The sequence below is a fragment of the Aspergillus thermomutatus genome (assembly GCF_002237265.1).
Source record: "Aspergillus thermomutatus strain HMR AF 39 chromosome Unknown NODE_66, whole genome shotgun sequence".
Classification (NCBI taxonomy): domain Eukaryota; kingdom Fungi; phylum Ascomycota; class Eurotiomycetes; order Eurotiales; family Aspergillaceae; genus Aspergillus; species Aspergillus thermomutatus.
The window spans coordinates 37,563-56,181 of NW_020798115.1; the positions used below are offsets into that span (position 1 = coordinate 37,563).

At 48.9% G+C, this 18,619-nt stretch overlaps 6 protein-coding genes across 6 annotated transcripts; 1 reads left to right on the forward strand and 5 right to left on the reverse strand.

Annotated features, from left to right (window-relative positions):
• Nucleotides 1-2,631: 2,631 nt before the first annotated feature.
• AKR1 (palmitoyltransferase akr1) lies at nt 2,632-5,093 on the reverse strand (the record flags this gene model as incomplete). The annotated part of the gene is made up of 6 exons (XM_026758616.1): nt 2,632-3,203; nt 3,265-3,377; nt 3,437-3,701; nt 3,754-3,826; nt 3,900-4,703; nt 4,788-5,093. 6 exons carry the CDS (start codon nt 5,091-5,093, stop codon nt 2,632-2,634), a joined length of 2,133 nt encoding a protein of 710 aa, XP_026615434.1.
• Nucleotides 5,094-5,977: 884 nt separating this feature from the next.
• CDV56_105254 (putative cyclin-dependent protein kinase complex component) lies at nt 5,978-6,742 on the reverse strand (the record flags this gene model as incomplete). The annotated part of the gene is made up of 1 exon (XM_026758873.1): nt 5,978-6,742. One exon carries the CDS (start codon nt 6,740-6,742, stop codon nt 5,978-5,980), a length of 765 nt encoding a protein of 254 aa, XP_026615435.1.
• Nucleotides 6,743-7,835: 1,093 nt separating this feature from the next.
• CDV56_105407 (putative RNA binding protein) lies at nt 7,836-8,771 on the reverse strand (the record flags this gene model as incomplete). The annotated part of the gene is made up of 1 exon (XM_026759026.1): nt 7,836-8,771. The coding sequence occupies one exon, from the start codon at nt 8,769-8,771 to the stop codon at nt 7,836-7,838; it is 936 nt and encodes a 311-aa protein (XP_026615436.1).
• A 1,762-nt stretch (nt 8,772-10,533) lies between these two features.
• Nucleotides 10,534-12,325, reverse strand: CDV56_105609 (uncharacterized protein; the record flags this gene model as incomplete). The annotated part of the gene is made up of 4 exons (XM_026759228.1): nt 10,534-11,166; nt 11,223-11,705; nt 11,762-12,041; nt 12,138-12,325. The coding sequence occupies 4 exons, from the start codon at nt 12,323-12,325 to the stop codon at nt 10,534-10,536; spliced, it is 1,584 nt and encodes a 527-aa protein (XP_026615437.1).
• A 374-nt stretch (nt 12,326-12,699) lies between these two features.
• On the reverse strand, nt 12,700-13,968 carry CDV56_105774 (hydrogen/calcium exchanger domain-containing protein; the record flags this gene model as incomplete). Its single annotated transcript, XM_026759393.1, has 3 exons — nt 12,700-13,000; nt 13,058-13,351; nt 13,412-13,968. The coding sequence occupies 3 exons, from the start codon at nt 13,966-13,968 to the stop codon at nt 12,700-12,702; spliced, it is 1,152 nt and encodes a 383-aa protein (XP_026615438.1).
• A 2,651-nt stretch (nt 13,969-16,619) lies between these two features.
• Nucleotides 16,620-18,412, forward strand: CDV56_106049 (cystathionine beta-synthase CYS4; the record flags this gene model as incomplete). Its single annotated transcript, XM_026759668.1, has 4 exons — nt 16,620-16,879; nt 16,957-16,991; nt 17,051-17,727; nt 17,780-18,412. The coding sequence occupies 4 exons, from the start codon at nt 16,620-16,622 to the stop codon at nt 18,410-18,412; spliced, it is 1,605 nt and encodes a 534-aa protein (XP_026615439.1).
• Between the last annotated feature and the right edge of the window lie 207 nt (nt 18,413-18,619).

Consider the following 18,619-nt stretch of genomic DNA (forward strand, 5'->3'; position numbering starts at 1 on the left):
AAGCAAAATTTTCATGAAAACAAACAATTTTAAACCCCCAATTCGATGGAGTAGAGCGACCGCAAGTCCGAAAATGAGCTACGTCCGGAGTAGAGAGTACTCCTAGAGACCAGCGTCCACAGAAAGTCCTCAGACACGCATGATGGAATGAATCAGGGGAACCCTGCCCGATAATCTGATCAGATAAAAATTTTCACACGTTATCTGATGGCGCCATCCCACGGTTCTGTCGGAATTGGGCCCGCCGATTGGTCGATGAATTCGGGCCCGTGGAACGGTGGCTGGCTTGGACTCATCTCCGGCAGGCTCACGTCACACCGCTTTGAAAACTGGAAAGATTTCATACTGGACTGCTGTAACTTGTTGTAACATATGTAAAATGAAAAGACCTCGTGTAAAGGAAAATATTGAGAATGATCTTTGCTTTTGCTCCTCGAGGCCCCCGCTGATTGATTACAGCAAAGCAGACCCCACTTTCTACTGAGGCTGTGGCCTGTAGCCTTGCCTGTAAGAAAGCTGGGAGCGATATTAGGTAACCAGTCAAGTCACAAAGTCATTGTGCGTGGGGATCGGCAGGATCTCCATCGCTTACGGCGTCAGGAATTAGGATGGTGCTTTGGCAGACATTCGGGTAGAAGACATGGCTCGCAGATTGGTTCTGCGGATGCATGGTTTCTGGATGTGATAATGGACTTGGGACCATGCAGGGCCTCGAGTTCGTACAAATAAATTGCACTGGAATTCCTGAATGTAGGCCCCCAGGGTGCAGACGGCTAATAGAATTACCATACGGAGTAGACACTAAGACACGAGGGTGGTGTCGTCCTCACTACGTCGAACTAGTCTCATTTCGTGCTGATGCCCACTGATTGATTAGGAAATTAGGTCGTTGATTGATAACCTTGAGACGCCCCTCTTTGCGTCTTCATCTTCGGTGCTCCACTGCCCAGACCTGGCGAGTCGACGCTTGCCCGTCGCCAGAGAAATTAGTGTCCTCCGTACTGCTTTTGTGTGGCATAGCTAGTCTTTTGGCCGCGGCAAGGACCATCATACCACTTGCTCCAAGTCCGCTACGCTACGTTTATCCTCGGCGATTTCTACCCAGCCGGGATGGCCACGATCATTGTACTAGTCACTCATGTCACGGCCTCACCCACCTGCGCGGATATGACTGGCTCACTGGGTAGTCCTTGACTTTCTTTTCTAACCCGGTTCTGAGTCTTCGGGATGTTTTCGCAGTCCACTTTCGGTCTCTGTAGAAGAAGTCAGCTAGACTAGGAAGTGGTCGTTCCGAGTCTGCTCATCCTTTGACTTGACCTAGACTAGATTGTGCTGGTACAAGAACCATCAGATACCTGACCATGATCAATCATCGAGTAGAATCCTTCGAGGACTTCAAGATACCTGTCTAACATTTGTACGGCCGGCGGTATATATATTGGGAAATAAAACCAGTAAATCGACACACCCGTGAGAAAACACCTTCCGTCCATCGAGTAGATAAATTGAAGTTCCACTTTGAACAAAAACAGTCGGGTCAGAACAAGCGGGAAAATTTCAATTCATCCCGCGCCGAGATAAGATCTTAGCGTCTCCACTGTTTTGCAGAACCAGAAAGTGGTACTGGTACGGGCTATGGAGACCAGCGACATCGGATCTCTGGGATGGTACTTTGTGGACCAGAGAGGAGGTACATTAGGTTCTAGGAGAAGAGACTCTGCATTTGCGTACTTCATCCTGGAACGCAGACGCAAAGTCTAAGGGCTGAAAGATCAGTTGATGTATTTCCAAGTCTAGGATGGCTCGGTAGAATGGGGATGTCAGGGCTCGGGGAATCCACGAAAGTAGATGAGCCTGACCGGCTACAAGTTAAAATTATCTGATGAGATTGATAACGCTGAGGCATTTAGGCTTCAGCCCTGTGCTAGTACTGCTACCTTACCTCAGTTTCCAATGTCATACCGTCATTTGCTCATACCCCGTAAAATGGCGATAGCCCTCAAGCGAAGCTGTTTTCTGTACTGTTTGTTACGGGGAAATTATTACTGAGGCTTCTGGTTTCCGGAAACATCTCTTCACGAATGAGCTAGCTATTTATATCGTATTGTACCTAGAGTCATCCAAGCAGCAGGAAGGGTTAATATAGGATCTAAGTTAACAATCTCATGGCAATTCTGCCTGCATTGGTGAACGACTCGAGGTGGAATGCTCTGTGCACGTACTCTTGTCCTACATACCATAACAATGAATCCAGTCTGTGCTGCACCCCACAAGGCTCAATGTCGATGAAAGTGATGCTGTCAAACTACTCCATATGCAGACAATTAAACAGCTACAGAGGAGCCCTAGTGTGATTCATTACTGAGCAAATGCATGTATTAATCTAATCATCCGGAGCAACCCAGGGCACATTTCATCAAGTCAACATCCACTCTTGAGCAAGGCCTCTATGCAAAGTATAATTACAGGTGGAAAGAATCAAGTTATACCACGAATAATCATCAGACTCCGCCAGACATAAAAAAATGCAGAGCTTCGTCGGACATTCATAAACCGCTCTCGGAGACTCAAAGTCATACAAGAAGCCAAAAACACAGTAGTAAGTGCGATTAAACGTTCTGCTCCGGATCGTCAATAGTTGACGATTTCCCCGCCGAGCATCGCAGACCCTGGCTCCCGCTTGCCAAAGTACGGAGCGGAATCGCACCAGAAGTCGCGGCAGTTGGTGATGATACCGCGGGAAAACGGGTTCTTCGGCCGATCAGCGCGGGGCCCGTCCCTCAGCCCGTCACGGGCAGTGGCGAAAAACGTGTCAATGCCGAGCAGAGATGACCACTGCTGTAAGCAACCATGTCTCCGTCCCCGATGCGAATGGCCCCTTGCGAGCGCGGGGTTCGGACCTTGCCCCGCTGCTGACAGGCCAGCGGCATCGAGCGATGTCGTCCCCGCAGTGATGGCCGATGCAAAGGCACGAGAGCTTGGGTAGCTTCGATCAATTGAATGGCCCCTCATGTTCTCGTATGTCGTCTGATTTCGAGAAATCTGGACGAGCTGAACGGCGCACAGCATAGTAACCCAGACCAGCTGGATGACGATCCACAAGTCCAGCACAAGGGTAAACGGATCCCGCAGCACAAATCCACAAAGTTCTTCATTGATGATGTTGCATGCAGGTTCCACAGGTGCAGGTAAAATGTTGAAGTCTATTGATCCTGATTAGACGGGTTCCAAGCCTTCGTCCCGGGGTACTAAGCTGATACTTACACTTATATGTCAGCTGCAGAAACAGAATGATCCCGATTTCCAAGCAGATAATGTACACAACGAAATGGCGCAGATTGTTTGCTCCCACGCAATTGTCGATCCAGGGACAATGGCTGCATCTCAAGTTAGGACTCTCATGGCTGGGAAAATAACGTACATGGGTGGGACTTACTGGTCATGCTTTGCAACGCAGCGCGAACAGCGTTTGCAGTGCTTGCTTCTCAGCGGCTTGCGAACCATGCAATATACACAGAAGTTCTCCTCGTCAAACTTCCACTGCTCAAACAGCTCGGATATCACGGCTCTTTGCTGGTTTCGACTACCCGTCTTCGGAACAAAGCCGGGGTCCTCAATCATGGAGTAGATGTAGAAATATGTTGTTAGGCAATAGAACACCGCGAACAATACATTCAGGATTGGAGACGTGGAATACGTTGCTAAAGCGCAAGTGGTTAGTACAGAGCAGTAACATGGTGACAGTAAGCCTACCTGGCAACACGCTGAAAACATATGTGAAACCAACCCAAAACAAGGTACCCGCAAAGACACCTGACAGATATGGCTGGTTACGCGTCAGCCATCAGGTCAAGGATCGACTAAATCAGTGCAGGAAACCAGCGACAGGAGAACCATACCGTTTTCTGGAGCACCCTGTATTCCGAAGGGGCTTGACTCGCCGCCTTTTGTGCGACCCACTGCAGCCCGAATGTCACTACAAGCATTATAGGTATAGCAGCGTAGACAACCATGTTGCTAAGGATGTAGACAGCCGTATAAACCATCAGGAATGGCCACAGGAAGAAGAACTTTGACATCACGCTCTTATTCCGCACCCAAGACGTGAGCCCCATCGGCAGAACCTTGGTGTTTCCATCCATGTCGTAACCGCACTCATCAAGAGCACGATACCAGACCCGCGTCGTGTTCATCTCACCGGCCACAGTGGCCGGCGTCTTGCCATCTCTCGTCTTCGCAAACCGATCCGCACCGTACTCGATGAGCTTCTGCACGCATGGTAATGACCCTTTGACCAATGCCCAATGCAAGGGGGTCAGCCCACCGTCATCGAAGGCATTCACATTGGCGCCCCAGCGCAGGAACAGATCCACACAGGCAGGATATCCCTTATACGCCGCCCACATCAATCCCGTATGACCTTGTTGGTCTATAGAATCCACTGGTATCTCCTGGTGTAAGAGGAGCACCAGCAAGAACGCATTCCCATCAATGGTGGCCAAATGTAGAATGTTGTAACCTTGGACGTCGGTCAGAAGGGGATCGGCGCCATGCTGAAGGAGGAGGTGGACTATATAATAGTGACAGCGCTGAGCGGCCCACATGGCCGGTGTTGCTACAGAATCACCACCTTTGGCGTTAACGTTGGCACCGTTGTCCAGCAAAAACTTGCACATGGCGTATTGATTGTTGATCGCGGCCCACTGAGAACCCAGACGAAGCCATTAGTACAGGTCCGAGTGTAATTGCCAACCAACTTAAAGCAGAAGCATTTAATTTGCACTTACATGAAGGGGAGTAATCCCTTCGTCATCTTGGTAATTGGCCGTAAACTTCTTCTCGTCAAACAACCTCTGCATGGGTCCGATTTCTCCGATGCGAGCGATCTGCATGATGTCTTCTCCCAGCGGTATCGAGCCCTTGGGAGGGCTACGATCAGGCCTCATATTCTTGAGTTCAACACTGACATCGTGTTGAGTGACCTTCGGAGGTGTTGTTGCGCCTTTGCTATTGGGTATAGAGGTAGGACTCGTGCTCATGCCTGCAGAGCTGCTGCTGCTTTGCGGTTCCGTAGAAGAAGTCCCGGAAGACATTCCTTTCGCAGTACGTGAGGCGCCGTTTCGTCAGAGAGAAATTTAAGTCGATCCGACTTTGAGAAACGAAGAACGCTGGTAGTGAGGACGGTACAGCGTGAAGCGTTCGGAGATGACGATCACAGACTTCGGGCTTATAGGCACATCGCGATATTGACAAAGTGGTCCACAATACTTGATCAATATTCTCCAAGATAGTAATCTATAGAGCTCTGAGAGGAAAGATAGGGGAGGAGGAAAAGAGAACAGATGGAGGAAATGCACAGGACAAAAATACGGGGATGCGCTGATCGGAGTAAGTCCCGCGCAACAGCGCTACGGACGCTAACAATAATGGTGATTTACACGCAATCAACTTGAAGACCAATCTTTTCTCTTACTCAAAAAATAGCTTTAGGTTGTTTCTCATGAGTGTGATATTGTTGTCTTTTGAATGGGTTAAAAACTTATATTTACGACTATGCCCTCTTGTGTTTTGTTCCTTTCTACAAATAATGTCAATCTGTATGTCGTGTGCCACAGCCTGAGAAGCGATTATTCAGCTGGAAAGGTCGATTAGGCAGCCACATTGCGGTGTAAATTTTTCCATTTTTCTCTCGAATTTCTATCATACGGGTAAGGAGTAATTATTTTGAGGAGATTCATTTCTTCACCAGAGAAGAAAGAAAGTACAGGAGCATGGAGAAGACGATGATGAAGACGACGAGGAAGCTGCCGAGGGGCGAAGAACAAGACATTGGATGGTTCCTGGCGTCGTTCCTGAGTACGCAAGTCTATAAACAAGTTTTCAAAAGTTCCCCAATTCCTAGCCAGGGAGTTTGAGATACCCCTAGCTCATTTATGGCGGAAAGGTCTCCGAAGGATGAAGGGACGATGGAATAGAGCTAAGCCATCTCTGTGAGAACCAGATCCATGCTGCTTCGAAGAGATTGTGCTTGATCAGCCAACATCTGAGCATCAACACGTAGATCGAAGTCCGTCAGAAAACAAAAGCTGACTTCCAGCCTGGAGAGCTCCCGCTCGCTCACTCCCCCAACCTTGGCAACGCGGCTGTGGGGATAGCTGAGATCTTCGAGAGCTTTCATGGCCACCCGAAGGCCAGCCAGCACCAGACGGTGCATATTTTTGCCATTCACAGATATCACTCTGTCCACCGTGGCCAATCTCGTGATGTAGATGCTTGTAGCGAGGTACACCGCTGTAGACATCGGGCAATACCGATGGAGTCGCAGTAAGTAGTCGCGCAGGCTGATAGGTGGTTCCCTTTTCGAGAGAAACCTCTTGGACAACATGCTCTGCTGAATGCGATCCCGAGCATTCTCTTCATGACTGATTGGAGAGCAATGTAGTTCGATGATCTTGGTAGGCGTGGCTTCTCCGCTGGATAAGCTGTCGCTGCGTGTCATGGAGGCTGGTGCGGAACCCGCAGCCAGGACAGGCTCGACGACTTTGCCAACACTGGGCCTGGCGAGAAATTCCACATTGACACACAGTAGCTCGAGAGCCGTAGCCGGCAAGATGTCGAAGACTTCGGCAGCACGACCGAAACCCATCTCACCTTCTCCCTTTGACAAATCCGAGCCCGCTTGCGCATTTGAGTCTGGAGACAAGGCTTGGGCTCCCTCACCCTGGGTGCGACATCCGTTCATTATGGCAGCCACAGACAGTTGACAGAGTGAGCGTGGCGGTTCTGAAGACAACCCTGAAAGCTGCAGGTGAATATGAGCGCCTCTGGTAAGAGTACCATTGTGGGACCGAGCCCGGCGTGCAATAGTCGGATTAAGTCGAGCCTTATAGCGCCTGACCGTAGGACGAACAGCGGTGAAAGGTCAACCTGCTGGAGAGCAAACGCGTCTGACTATCACGGCACGAGGAGGAAGTAACACTTGCCCGCAAAGCCACTATGTTGACCGAGACATCGACAAGGTCGTTGAATAAATGGTAAAAGGCGCGACCGTAGAGATTCAAGCCTTACAGAAACCGGACAGTCAATCTCCGATTCCAGAATCAAACAGTGCATTGTCAAATGTTGTGCCAGAGCTACTCACCCCAAAAAAAAATATATTTCTTGGACTGCAAAGGTGATGAAGGGGATGGAGGATGCCGAGGCACGGTGGAGATTAAGGATAAAGGAAGAGAGACTCGCTACCGATTCGTATCACATCATAAGAATCATCATCTTTATGACATGCTGTTTGCGATAAAGGTCGACTAGAGAAAAAGGAGATGGTCAATAGTCAGAAGGTCAGCAGCCCAAACTCAGGATGCAATGAAACTATCGGACATTATTTCGCCCGGCTTTTCCCCGTGCCAGCTCATCCACAGTCCACCATTTCAACAAGCTATTTAAGCTTATGGCTTCTCACAAGCGTTTTGAATGGCTTTTGTGAGATTGTGCTCCTATCATCACAATGTGCGACATGCGCATAGATATATGATGAAAGACCGTAGCTTGCATGGTTGGGGTAATAACCCTTGTTGACCTACGGAGTAACTCCTTATCAGCTCCACTGATCACACGTTGATCGCTCAGCAAGTGGTTTGCTTTGAGGAAATTTCGCAAAAAGATTGCAAATTTCTATTGACATTATCCAGATATCAAGTACACGAACATATCTAGAAGCAACTTCTATGGTGCGCCAGACGCCTTCTAAGTAACGCTCAACCTATCTTCTAACCAATCGGAAACTCAAATCTGGAAATGGTTTTGCCTGTGGGCTGTTACAGACAGGTGCTCTCCACTCAGAACCAGCGCTCGTTATGACGCCGACCATCTTTGCTTTCCTCGCGCGAATGGAAGAATCGCAAACGACCAGATCTACCGTTAGATGCTCTTCGATGAGTGCGCAACTCGACGTCACGCAGTGGATTCCCGCGTTGGTGTCGATCCCGGCCCTCTGCCAAAATGCGCTCGCCTGCTTCTGAGATGATACGGGTACCATCTTGGATGATTCGCGGACGGTGGCGGTTGGTCTCTTGATGCTGCTGTCTCACCCTTCCAGGATATGGGGAATGAACTCGTGGATGTGGACTGCTATCTCGCGAATGGCTCGCCCTATTGCTCATGTTCTCGGCGTCTCTGGCAAAACCATTGCTGCCGGGATAGCTTCGATGGGTTGGTGCTCTTGCGTCGATATCCTCTCCTTGATGGAATCCAGAACGGTCGCGAGCCCTGATGCTGTTTACATTCTTTTCATATTCCACGTCGCTGGAGAAACGAACTTGCCGACGTTCTGCGCTCCTACGCTCTCTGTCTTGCGCTGCAGCCGGGTCATTGTGAATTTCCACTACACAGTTGGGACCCTGGCGTGGCCTCCGTTGCTCCGGCTCACGTTCCGTAACTGGTGTTCGTTCCCGGGGAGGTCGTTGCCCACGTGACGGCTGTCGTGATCGAGTCTGGCGGGATAGATCATCAGGATCATTTGCTCGCTCCCTGTCCCTCGAGTTCGGAGATCTTCCTGTCCGTGGTGAAATGCATCGGATGCGGGGCGAAGCTGGCTGCTCGTCGCGCGGTGTCCGCTCCTCGACCTCTGGAAAGTCGACCACAAAGGGACGAGGTGATCTCTGACGGCCGCGGCGCTCGCGCAATGGCTGCCTGTTGCTGGGCTCCGCAGGCCTTCTGAAAATTGGGATTTGGAACGAAAATGACCGGCTTCGAGCTTGTGACGATCTCTGCATCGGTGAAGGATGTCTATGTTTTTCCTGCCACCTTGCCTCCCTGAGCTCCCTGGGCTCGATGGTTCTGTAATTCGGAGAAGCCATTCTTCTGGGATTTCTCGGCTGGGCCTGCCTAACATGGTAGAATTCACCGCGATCATACACTCGAGCGCGGTCGCAAGTCCCCCTGGCGTCGCTGAACAAGCATGTGTGGATCACTTTCCTCGTTCGGATTTCCATTGGATACACATCAGTGAACTTCTCTATCAAGCACATTCCTTCTACTGTGCACTGCAGTATTGAGTTGAAGGGCTCGCAAAGTCCTTGTGATGATATTTGATGACGTCTCAGACGAGCTGTCAATCCAGAATGATGTTGAGCCTTTATATATAGGGTCAGATATGCGCGCCAAAGGCTACCATGTCGAGCGAGTATCGTGCTCGAACGAAGGGCCAACAATGAGCAGAAGTTGCGCATTCTAGTAACAGACAAAGACGATGGGCACTTTGCTATTTTCCAGTTGCAAGACAAGCGAAGATGCGAAACGACATTGTCATCGATGAAAGACATGTGGCCGAAGTCATGAGTTCATAGCACCTGATAATCAAAGGAAGCAGGAAAATGTAAGGGAAACCAATAAAGGATCCTCGGGTTTGCTCAACATGAAGACACATACGAGTTCTCCCCATTGCCCTACGGAGAAAGGAAAATACTCGGGCGTCTTGAAGCCTGAGGACTGACACTTATAAGTATTTCAAACATAAATGACGAAAACTTGTAAGAGCAGACTATGATCATGCGGCGGAAGAACCCATGGAGTCTTACAGGCACACATGCGGGCTAGTCTACGGCTGCAGCCTAAGGGAAGTCTATTTGACGACTGTATTCTAAGTCAGTTCACAATTCCTGACCATCGGCCGTAGCCTTCTGAGGGTTCCTGGTAACCCTCGTAAAGAGAGACAATGAGGTGTGGCTGGTTTAGGTCACAGGGCGCAGTTGGAGTCAGCCGAACAGTTGAAAACATCAAGACTGAGCGAAGAAAGCGATGGAAATGAATAAGGCACTACAGGCAGATGACGAAAAAAGCTGCAACAAATTTCGTCCAGGTTGCGGAATTGAACAAAGATATCGGGGTCTGACATTGTTTCTTCCATAAAGAGCCTCCTGATGCAGGTCCTGCAGCTAGGACGAGGTCAAAGACACAAGGGTTCCTGCAGAAGAGTGGCTTTTGGGATGACCTCTTGTGAACAGTGATGCAATTCCAGGCAACCTCTATTTCCCTGGTCTACTGCTAGTTCCTCTTAGAGGTACTAAGATTCATTGTCTGTGAGCAACAATCTTACAGACCGTATTAGCAGTTGAACTTCTCCGTGGATGAATTGCGAAGATGTTGGTGATATCATGATGTTGCGCTACAGGTAATGTGGCGCAGACAGTAGAGCACCAGCCACATCCATCCTGTCAAATCAAATACATTATGAAGTGTTGGACTTGGACGTTGCAACTGTCAGTCCAGCAATGAATCCATCATAATCTGGATCTCAAGACCATAATACTACACTTATGCGCTTCAAATCGCCGTCGCACCAACTTGATAGCAGAATCCACAGCCTTCTTGAAGGATTGATGCCTGATTCCTTCGTTCATGTGGACGAGCAACTACAGAGCTGAAGAGGCATATGGATTTCGCCACTACGTTTTCAGCTAGGTTCATTCCTTCAGAGGACGGCAGGAGACGGGAGTTCAAAAGTCTATGCACGATGATAAGCGCAAGGCTCCCTCGCTATGCCCACTTTTCCATGAACTTTTCTTGGCTCCTGTCACGTTGGTAGAGCACGTCCAAGTTGAGCCGTTCGATCCCCTTCTGAAGTTGGCCCAAGTGTGACTCGAGATCACTGAGCTTCTTCTCTTGTTCCACATCCAAAAGTGAGATCTCAAATTGAGAATGTTCGCTCAGCGCGGATGCAAGAAGTTGAGAAGCTTGCTCACTTGGAATCAATCCAGCCGCCATGGGTAAATTAGCACCGACGCTAATATTGCGTAGGCACTCAACAATGTGCTGTTTCTTATCAAAGAGAGCATTTTCGCCGCAATCGTCTTTTCCTTCTTCCTCCTCTGATTGGAACACGGACTCCAGCGACAGACCAATGCGGCGCAGAACGCCCGCGATGGCCTGGAAATCTGAAGTATCCCTGCGCTTCTCTGGAGCAGTAGGGATGCATACCAGTGGAGTAGAACGCCTCCTCATACTCTGTGTCTCTCGCCTTGAAGAATGCTTTTCGGAAAATTGATCACCTATTTCCGTCCTGTAGGTAGCTGTAAGAGCCTCAAGAGTCGCGCAATATGATTCGCGACCCTGCAGGATCTCTCCAAGACTCCCGATAGACGACGTCATGCCAACGATGGTATCCAGAATCTACGAGATGATCAGCTATTGAATCGCGAACAGATTGCGACGATAAGTCCACCAACATATTCAAGCCTTCTGTGGGAGGCCATTCGCAGCTGACCGTGGACATTCTGAAGTTCACGTAGTATGGGCTCGCTGAATAGCTGCTTTGTGGACATCTCGGCTAATAGGTCAATCTCCGGGTATAAGGACTCTAGTTCATCACCCAGGGTCACCAAAGCCTCCTCTTCCGGTCCTGTTGCTCTGTCGGCCGTATCTGCCCGGCCCGCTTTGACACTTTCAAGATACAGTCGGTCGAGGCGGTGGTGTATCTCTTCCGCCATGTATTCCGCAAGTAGTGAACCCAGTTCGGATGCTCTCTTGGTTATAGAGGCATCGTCAGTAGTAAACTGTATTTCGGAAGCGATTTGTTCGAGATCTGCAAGTATCCTGTCATCGTCCTTTACCCGGACCGCCAGCGCAGATAGAATCTTTCTGCCATCGTTGGTTACTCTCTCCAATTCGGTTTTTAAGCTCGCTTCTAGCTCACGCGCAAGGTCACTAGACTTGGGAAACATTAGTCCTCAATCGTTCTGCGATAGGTCACATATTGGTATATTACCGAAGCTGCGATATGTTGCCTTCCACTTTCATGCTTTTGATGTAGGCGTTCTACTTCTCTTTGCTGTCGAATTCCTCGCTGTTCTCGCAGACCCGACTGTCTATTCAGAATTTCGCATTGGGAGTTCAGTATCTTTGTTTGTGCTTGGATCGCAGATGTGGATATTTTCAACGATTCGATCGCACTGCGAAGGTCATCGTCCAAGAATGGTCGTGTCGAGGCAAGATCTGGATCGGGGAGGATGTTTTGCAAGGCGCCGGAGTCCTTCAATGTTGTGAATCTTTGCAGATACAATTAGCGACAATGGCCTATCTGCCTCAAAACGGTGAGGATGAAGATTGAATGAGGGTGGGTGGGAAAGGTAGAAGGAACATACAGTGTGAGCTCCTCCTGCGAAAGCAGCGTGTCGGGTCCGAGATGCTCCTCCACCCATTGAATGTTCTCAGCATTTTTGCTGTTGTTGATCAAAGCTGACTCGACTTCGTTGCGATTGATTGGAAGTTTGCGATCTTTGAGAGCGCAAATAACTCTGTCCGCTGGATTGACTGCGGTCTCCCTTTCCATTGTTTTGATATGCTTTGGTGCGGAGGAGTGAACCAGAATCGCGCCTAAGGTTCACTCATAAGTACCTACCATGGTTGCACTCCCGCCCTAAAACAGTTCCAGGACAATTGTGTGATAGACTGCATTTCGTAACACAGTTTAATCTTTCGATTCCCTTGCGCATGTCTCGTATTTAACTACGATATCAAAGCTATCCAAGCACTTGAATTGCCTTTCCAACAACCAGACATGCAATCTAAAGCTTCAATTAACATCTATTACAATCCCGCAACTCCAATCATGCTTATCTGCTAAAACAAATTATTCAAAACAATGCACCATTCAAGAGAAAAATGAAACAGATGCCAAAAGAAATGTTCATGACTCAGAACAAATCATTCGGCATGTTGGCCCGACTCGGCTTCCACCTTGGGGTAGTACCAAGTTGTAACAGCAATAATGACATACACGAGCACGCAGAGACCTCCCTCAAGGTAGTTGGACTTCCCATCGCGCAAGAAATTTCCAACCACCAAGATCGACAGGACGACGAGGACGATCATAAAGATTTCGAAGTTGAGACCCATTTCTTTGTCAAGGCACCAGCCCACAATGACTGCCAGCGGCGCGTTCAACAAAGCTGTCTGGATTGAAGGGCCGAGACAGTGGAAGAGCGCGAAATTGATTTGGTTGTCCCTAACAGATGTTAATTTGTGGGAAATGCAGCTGGATTCATCTTCAGGTCGAACTCACCAGGCTTCGTCAATAGCGGTCAGATGTTCTGCTGCCTTCTCGACCAGAGGAACCAAGATCAGACCCATAAAGTTATCCGAAACCCCTCTTTCAACAATGGACTCGATTTCTTCGACCAAGAAGACTGCCGACATGCACACGAACGTGAGTGACAATGCTATAGCCACGAAACACTCGGTCAGAGTGAGCTTCGTGCGCTGCAGTTCTTCATCTCGATCCTCATCGCGGTGCTCGTCATTCTCAAGAACTTCATCGAAAATACTGTGATGACTATGCAGATTATAGAACAGGAACCTGTGCAACTGCGTGAGTGGACGCGATCCTTAAAGGCTGTCCAAGGACGGAGAGGCTTACATGAGAAAGGCGACGAGAAGAATAACAGAGGTGGATCGACTGATGACCAAAGTGGAATGATCCAAAGCTTGTTGAGTGATGGTCGCTTTGGTTGAACTCGAGCTTAGGGCCGCGTAAAAGGCGCTCGGAATCAACAGACCAAAACCTGCAACGAGCAGAAGCCCAGACCCGACCTCACTTACAGCTTCATGAAACGACTGTTCATGGCGTCTGAGACCTCCAAAGAAGAAGCACAACCCCAGGCAAAGCAGCAAATTCGCAAGAATCGAGCCCAGGATAGCGGCCTGGATGACTGGAATCAGGTTTCCCCCGTTGTCATTGTGGATCAAAACCATGAAGAGCACGATCTCCACCACCGAACTCAGTGTTGTTTCCAACAGTACTCCAAGAACTTTGGGCAGCTTCTTTGCCAACTCTCCGCCTGCGAAGCCGAGCAAGTTCGCTGAAGGGACGATGGCAATGTAGTTCAGAGCGAAAATCCAAACGTGAAGGTCCGGCCGAGCGAAGTGTATGGCAATAGCAGCCGGAACGAAAGGCCAAAGGACGTTCACCAGCATTGAAAGTGTACAAGTGCTTTTGAAGCAGACCGCGAAAAAGTGGATTGGATGAAAGCCACTCCGGCCACTCTCGCCAGCGGAGTCAACTCGAAGTATTCCATTTCGGCGAGCACTCTTCTCGCTGTGTGTAGGAAGTATGGACTGATCCTGCGATGACCCTGCTGGTTGGAAATGCCTCGACCTCAGGTCCCCGTTATTTACATCTTGCTGTATCCGTTCGTTCTGAAGTGAGGATCTCGTTTGGGCGCCCATGCTGATACACGGAAGCCCACGCTCACTCACTCTGAAGCAACCTCACAAGGGGGAGTTTCTCAACAACTTGATGCGAAACGGACGATTCTCCCCCAGAGTTAATGCTATTCTTTGCTTGAGCTGTTTGACGGGTGGAACGAGTGAGGACAGGCAACGCAAGAAGGAGGAGAGAAAATATGAGAAACGAAGCAAGCGAGGTTGGATTGGGCGCCTCAAGCGAAGTAGATGGCCGTCAACATAGGTCGATATTAAGGTCCCAATGGTAAATATACGGTAACGCTCAAGCTAGGGAGTGTCCCGACAGAAAATGGTTCTCCGCAGTGACTCTCACTTTTTGATCAACTCGGGGATAGTGTGGAGATATGTTTACAAAAATATCCACAACAAACCAGTGATGAATTTATGAAATTAAGCCAAAGCAGATCTGAGGGTGAGCTGGCATTGTGGCGTTACAGCAGGTTTTTCCTCCCCCGTTGATAGACACATAGGTAACTAGCCAGTGGCTGAGCTTTGACTGACCAGAGAGAGACTGAATATTATTGATGATGCTGTACTCCGTACGGAGTATGGCAGCAGGCTAGGGTAGTGGGTATCAAGTTTCATTTTAATTTACAGAGCTGGAGTTCAGAGCAGCTAAGAGGGCTTGGCAAATGAAGCCATCGACCTCGAGGCTTAGACCTAGATAATCCATCAGACTCCAATGGCTGGATGCTGGACTGTTTACTTTTTTTTCTTGGCTGGAAAAGGGGTTGTTGAGTTGTCTTCTTGTCTAAATACCTAATTACTGATGGTACCAGGCTTTAGCACTACCTACCTATTCATAAGGGGTACCCCATGCAAGGTGATGTAACAGAAGATAGCAGGAGTTTCTTTTGAAACTACGGAGTACATAGATAGCATATATCTGATGAATCATACAGAATCTTGTGATTATTATCGTGATGAATACTGTATCCACTGTACTATGTTTACCAGTACCCAAGTAGACATACTCTGATAGACAAAACCTAAGAGTGACTGGACCATGGATGGTCATCATTTTGGTATCTATCTAGAGGGTACCTAAGGTATTACTAGGGCCAGCCGCCAGTGGGGAAGAAGGACTGAGGAGTGGAATATGGATAGCCACTGCAACTTGGTCTATTTCATCATCCTCCTATCTACGGAGTACTTACCATTTAAGAACCCGAGATCAATATTCGTCTATCTAGGCACGACGGTACGTACCTAATACCTTTACTCTTCGGTATTACTGTCATCAAAGTTACCAGGGGAAGTTTCATTGCTTTATGATGAAGCTGTTCCAGGAGCAAATAGGTCGTTGCATCGATACCAACTGTCTTAGGCTGACTCTTGGCAGTGGTACTCCGTACTCCGTACGGAATGAGCACCCGGAGTGGTAAAGACTTCGAGCCTCGAGGTGTGATGGCCCAATTGACATCATCAGTCTGGAGCATTTCTTAATGAGAATGCCAGCGTCATAGGGAGAGCATGATTGTCCCGTATTGAAGTGGCACAATCCAATGCAGGACACTGCTGTTGACAGGCACGATGGACGATGGTTCTCTGAAATGCGATAGTCGATCGTCTGTAGGGGCCGCATTCATATATGACGATCATCGATCATTATTGTTTATTTACCCTCTACGGATTTTGATCTCGTCTGATTATTCCTCTCTAGAGTCTGGAATCTGGATGTAGATCCGGCTATTCTAGAGAAGTACTACTCCGTACGTACCTACTAGTACCAGAAATCATAACCACTCCCATTGGGCGGAATCTTTGTGTGCTGTCAGGTCTGGACTCAGAGTCACCAAGGTCCACCTCCAAAGGAACCAGCTGTCCTTGGATCTACAACTCTGTAGATCATGGATACAGCGTTTGGCTGGTGGTACATCAAGGCTATCATCGAGATATCTCAAGCTGTCAACCAAATCATATATGCTTCGTTCTCTGAAGAAAGACTTCGACGATATCGTGTCTTCAGGAGGACCTTTACACACGTCGTAGTCGAGTATCCTTGAACAGCTCATGACGAACATACTTATTCTGTAGAGCTGCGGACTTGTGGCTGAATCAAAACCTATATAAATGATACTTCTCTATGAATTTACCATCATTTTGTACTTCCGTACAGAGTAAATAAGAGTGATAAGTTTGATAACACCATAATCCTAATATATTGCCTGAGGCGGCGACAGGCGGCTATCGTCGGGAGGGGGAGTTTTCTTGTTACGTGATTTTTTCTCATCCTGCGCACATCTGTTTCTTCTGACTCTCAATTCGGATTCATCCAAATACAGCTTGTTTGGCTTCTCATAGACGTCTTCCACTCAAATCAAGTGAGACCTGATATCCCTGGTTTTTCTCTGGCCTTCCGGAGGCCTATCGTCCATACAATGTCGTCCAAAACTTCCCCGGCCATCCCTCCAGTGGCCCTTGATACGATCACTCAACACATCGGCAATACTCCACTTGTGCGCTTAAATCGCCTACCTCAGAGCCTTGGGATTGAAGCGACTGTATATGCGAAGTTGGAATACTTCAATGCGGGAGGTAGCGTGAAGGACAGAATCGCCCTGCGCATGATCGAAGAGGCGGAGAAATCGGGGCGCATCAAGCCTGGTGATACCCTGATTGAACCTACCAGTGGTAACACGTTAGTTGCGCCGTTCCTTACCTCCGTTTTCTCCATGGCAGTTGAGAACATGGTCTAAAATTATATGTTGTCTTCAGCGGTATTGGATTGGCTCTTGTTGCTGCCGTCAAAGGTTCGTCCTTCTCTCCTGGGTCCTTGTTGGTAGATCACGAATCTCACAAATCCTCAAAGGTTACAAGACTATTATCACACTGCCCGAGAAGATGTCTGCTGAAAAAGTGTCCGTACTACGGGCTTTGAACGCTACCATTATCCGTACGCCTAACGAGGCTGCCTACGACTCGCCCGAATCCCACATCGGTGTCGCCAAACGTCTCGAGAAGGAGATCCCCAATGCACATATCCTGGACCAATATGGAAACGTGAACAATCCATTGGCGCACGAGCTCGGTACTGCGGAAGAGATCTGGGTTCAGACCAACGGCAAGATCAGTGCTATCGTCGCAGGTGCGGGAACCGGTGGCACCATCACTGGGCTGGCGCGAGGCCTGAAGAAGCACAACCCCAAGGTGAAGGTCATTGCGGCTGATCCTCACGGTTCTATCCTAGCTCTCCCGGCCGTTCTGAACAAGGAGCATGAAAATGAACCCTACAAGGTTGAAGGTATCGGGTATGATTTCATTCCGCAAGTGCTCGACCAGAATGCTGTGGACAAGTGGTACAAGACTGGGGACAGGGAGTCATTCCAATACGCTCGACGATTGATCGCCGAGGAAGGTCTTCTTGTTGGTGGGAGCAGTGGAAGCGCGATCTCAGCTCTCGCACAGGCTGCAAAAGACCACAGCTTCAGCAAAGACGATGTAGTAGTCGTGATCCTGCCTGATAGTATCAGGAGTTACCTCACAAAGGTATCAAACCAGCCCCTGGCTATCTCCATTAATCAAATCTGACAGGTCATAGTTTGCCGACGACGACTGGCTTGCCGCAAATGATCTGTTGCCCTCGTTGTCTTCCGAAACTACATTGGTGTCGCAAACTGTGCAACCACAAGCACCAAAGGACAAGTTCGCTGGAGCGAAGGTTAAATCCTTAAGGCTGAAGCCTATCACAACTGTCCGGGCCAACATCCCGTGTGAAACTGCCATCGAGATCATGCGTGATAAAGGATTCGATCAACTTCCCGTCCTTGCACCCTCTGGAAAGAAGCTTGTCGGACTGGTCACTTTGGGGAATGTCCTCAGTCGGCTGACGCACGGACGCGCTACGAAGAAGAGCTTGGTCGCAGATGTCATGTTCGACTTTGGCAGGATCTCAGAGGTCGTCACCGATCCTAGGGACCTCGGACTGGCAGATTCCAGGCTCAGTGGCGATCAACAGGACGGAGCTGATGTCTTACGGCCACAAGCCAGAAATCGCAAGTTCATGGAAATTACTATGGACACTCCTCTGAGCGTCCTCAACCGTTTCTTCGAGTGGAACAGCGCCGCCGTTGTCACTGAGAGGGACGAGCATGGAACGATGAAGCCCCTGGCGGTTGCGACCAAGGTCGATCTGCTCACTTGGATGCTCCATCACAATCAGGACTCTTCTTGAATAAGGGTCCCATCCCATTTTCTTACGATGTTTTCACTTTCCAAAGATGCGTATCATTAAGATGAGTCGTCTTTTTTAGGGAGCTCAACCTTATCTCTCATGATTTTGCGATATCAGTGTGCATTCGATTATATAGAGTCATTCGTCCATAGATTGGGTTCAACACAATCATTGGGGCAGGGCAGTACGGAGTTCATTAGGACATTT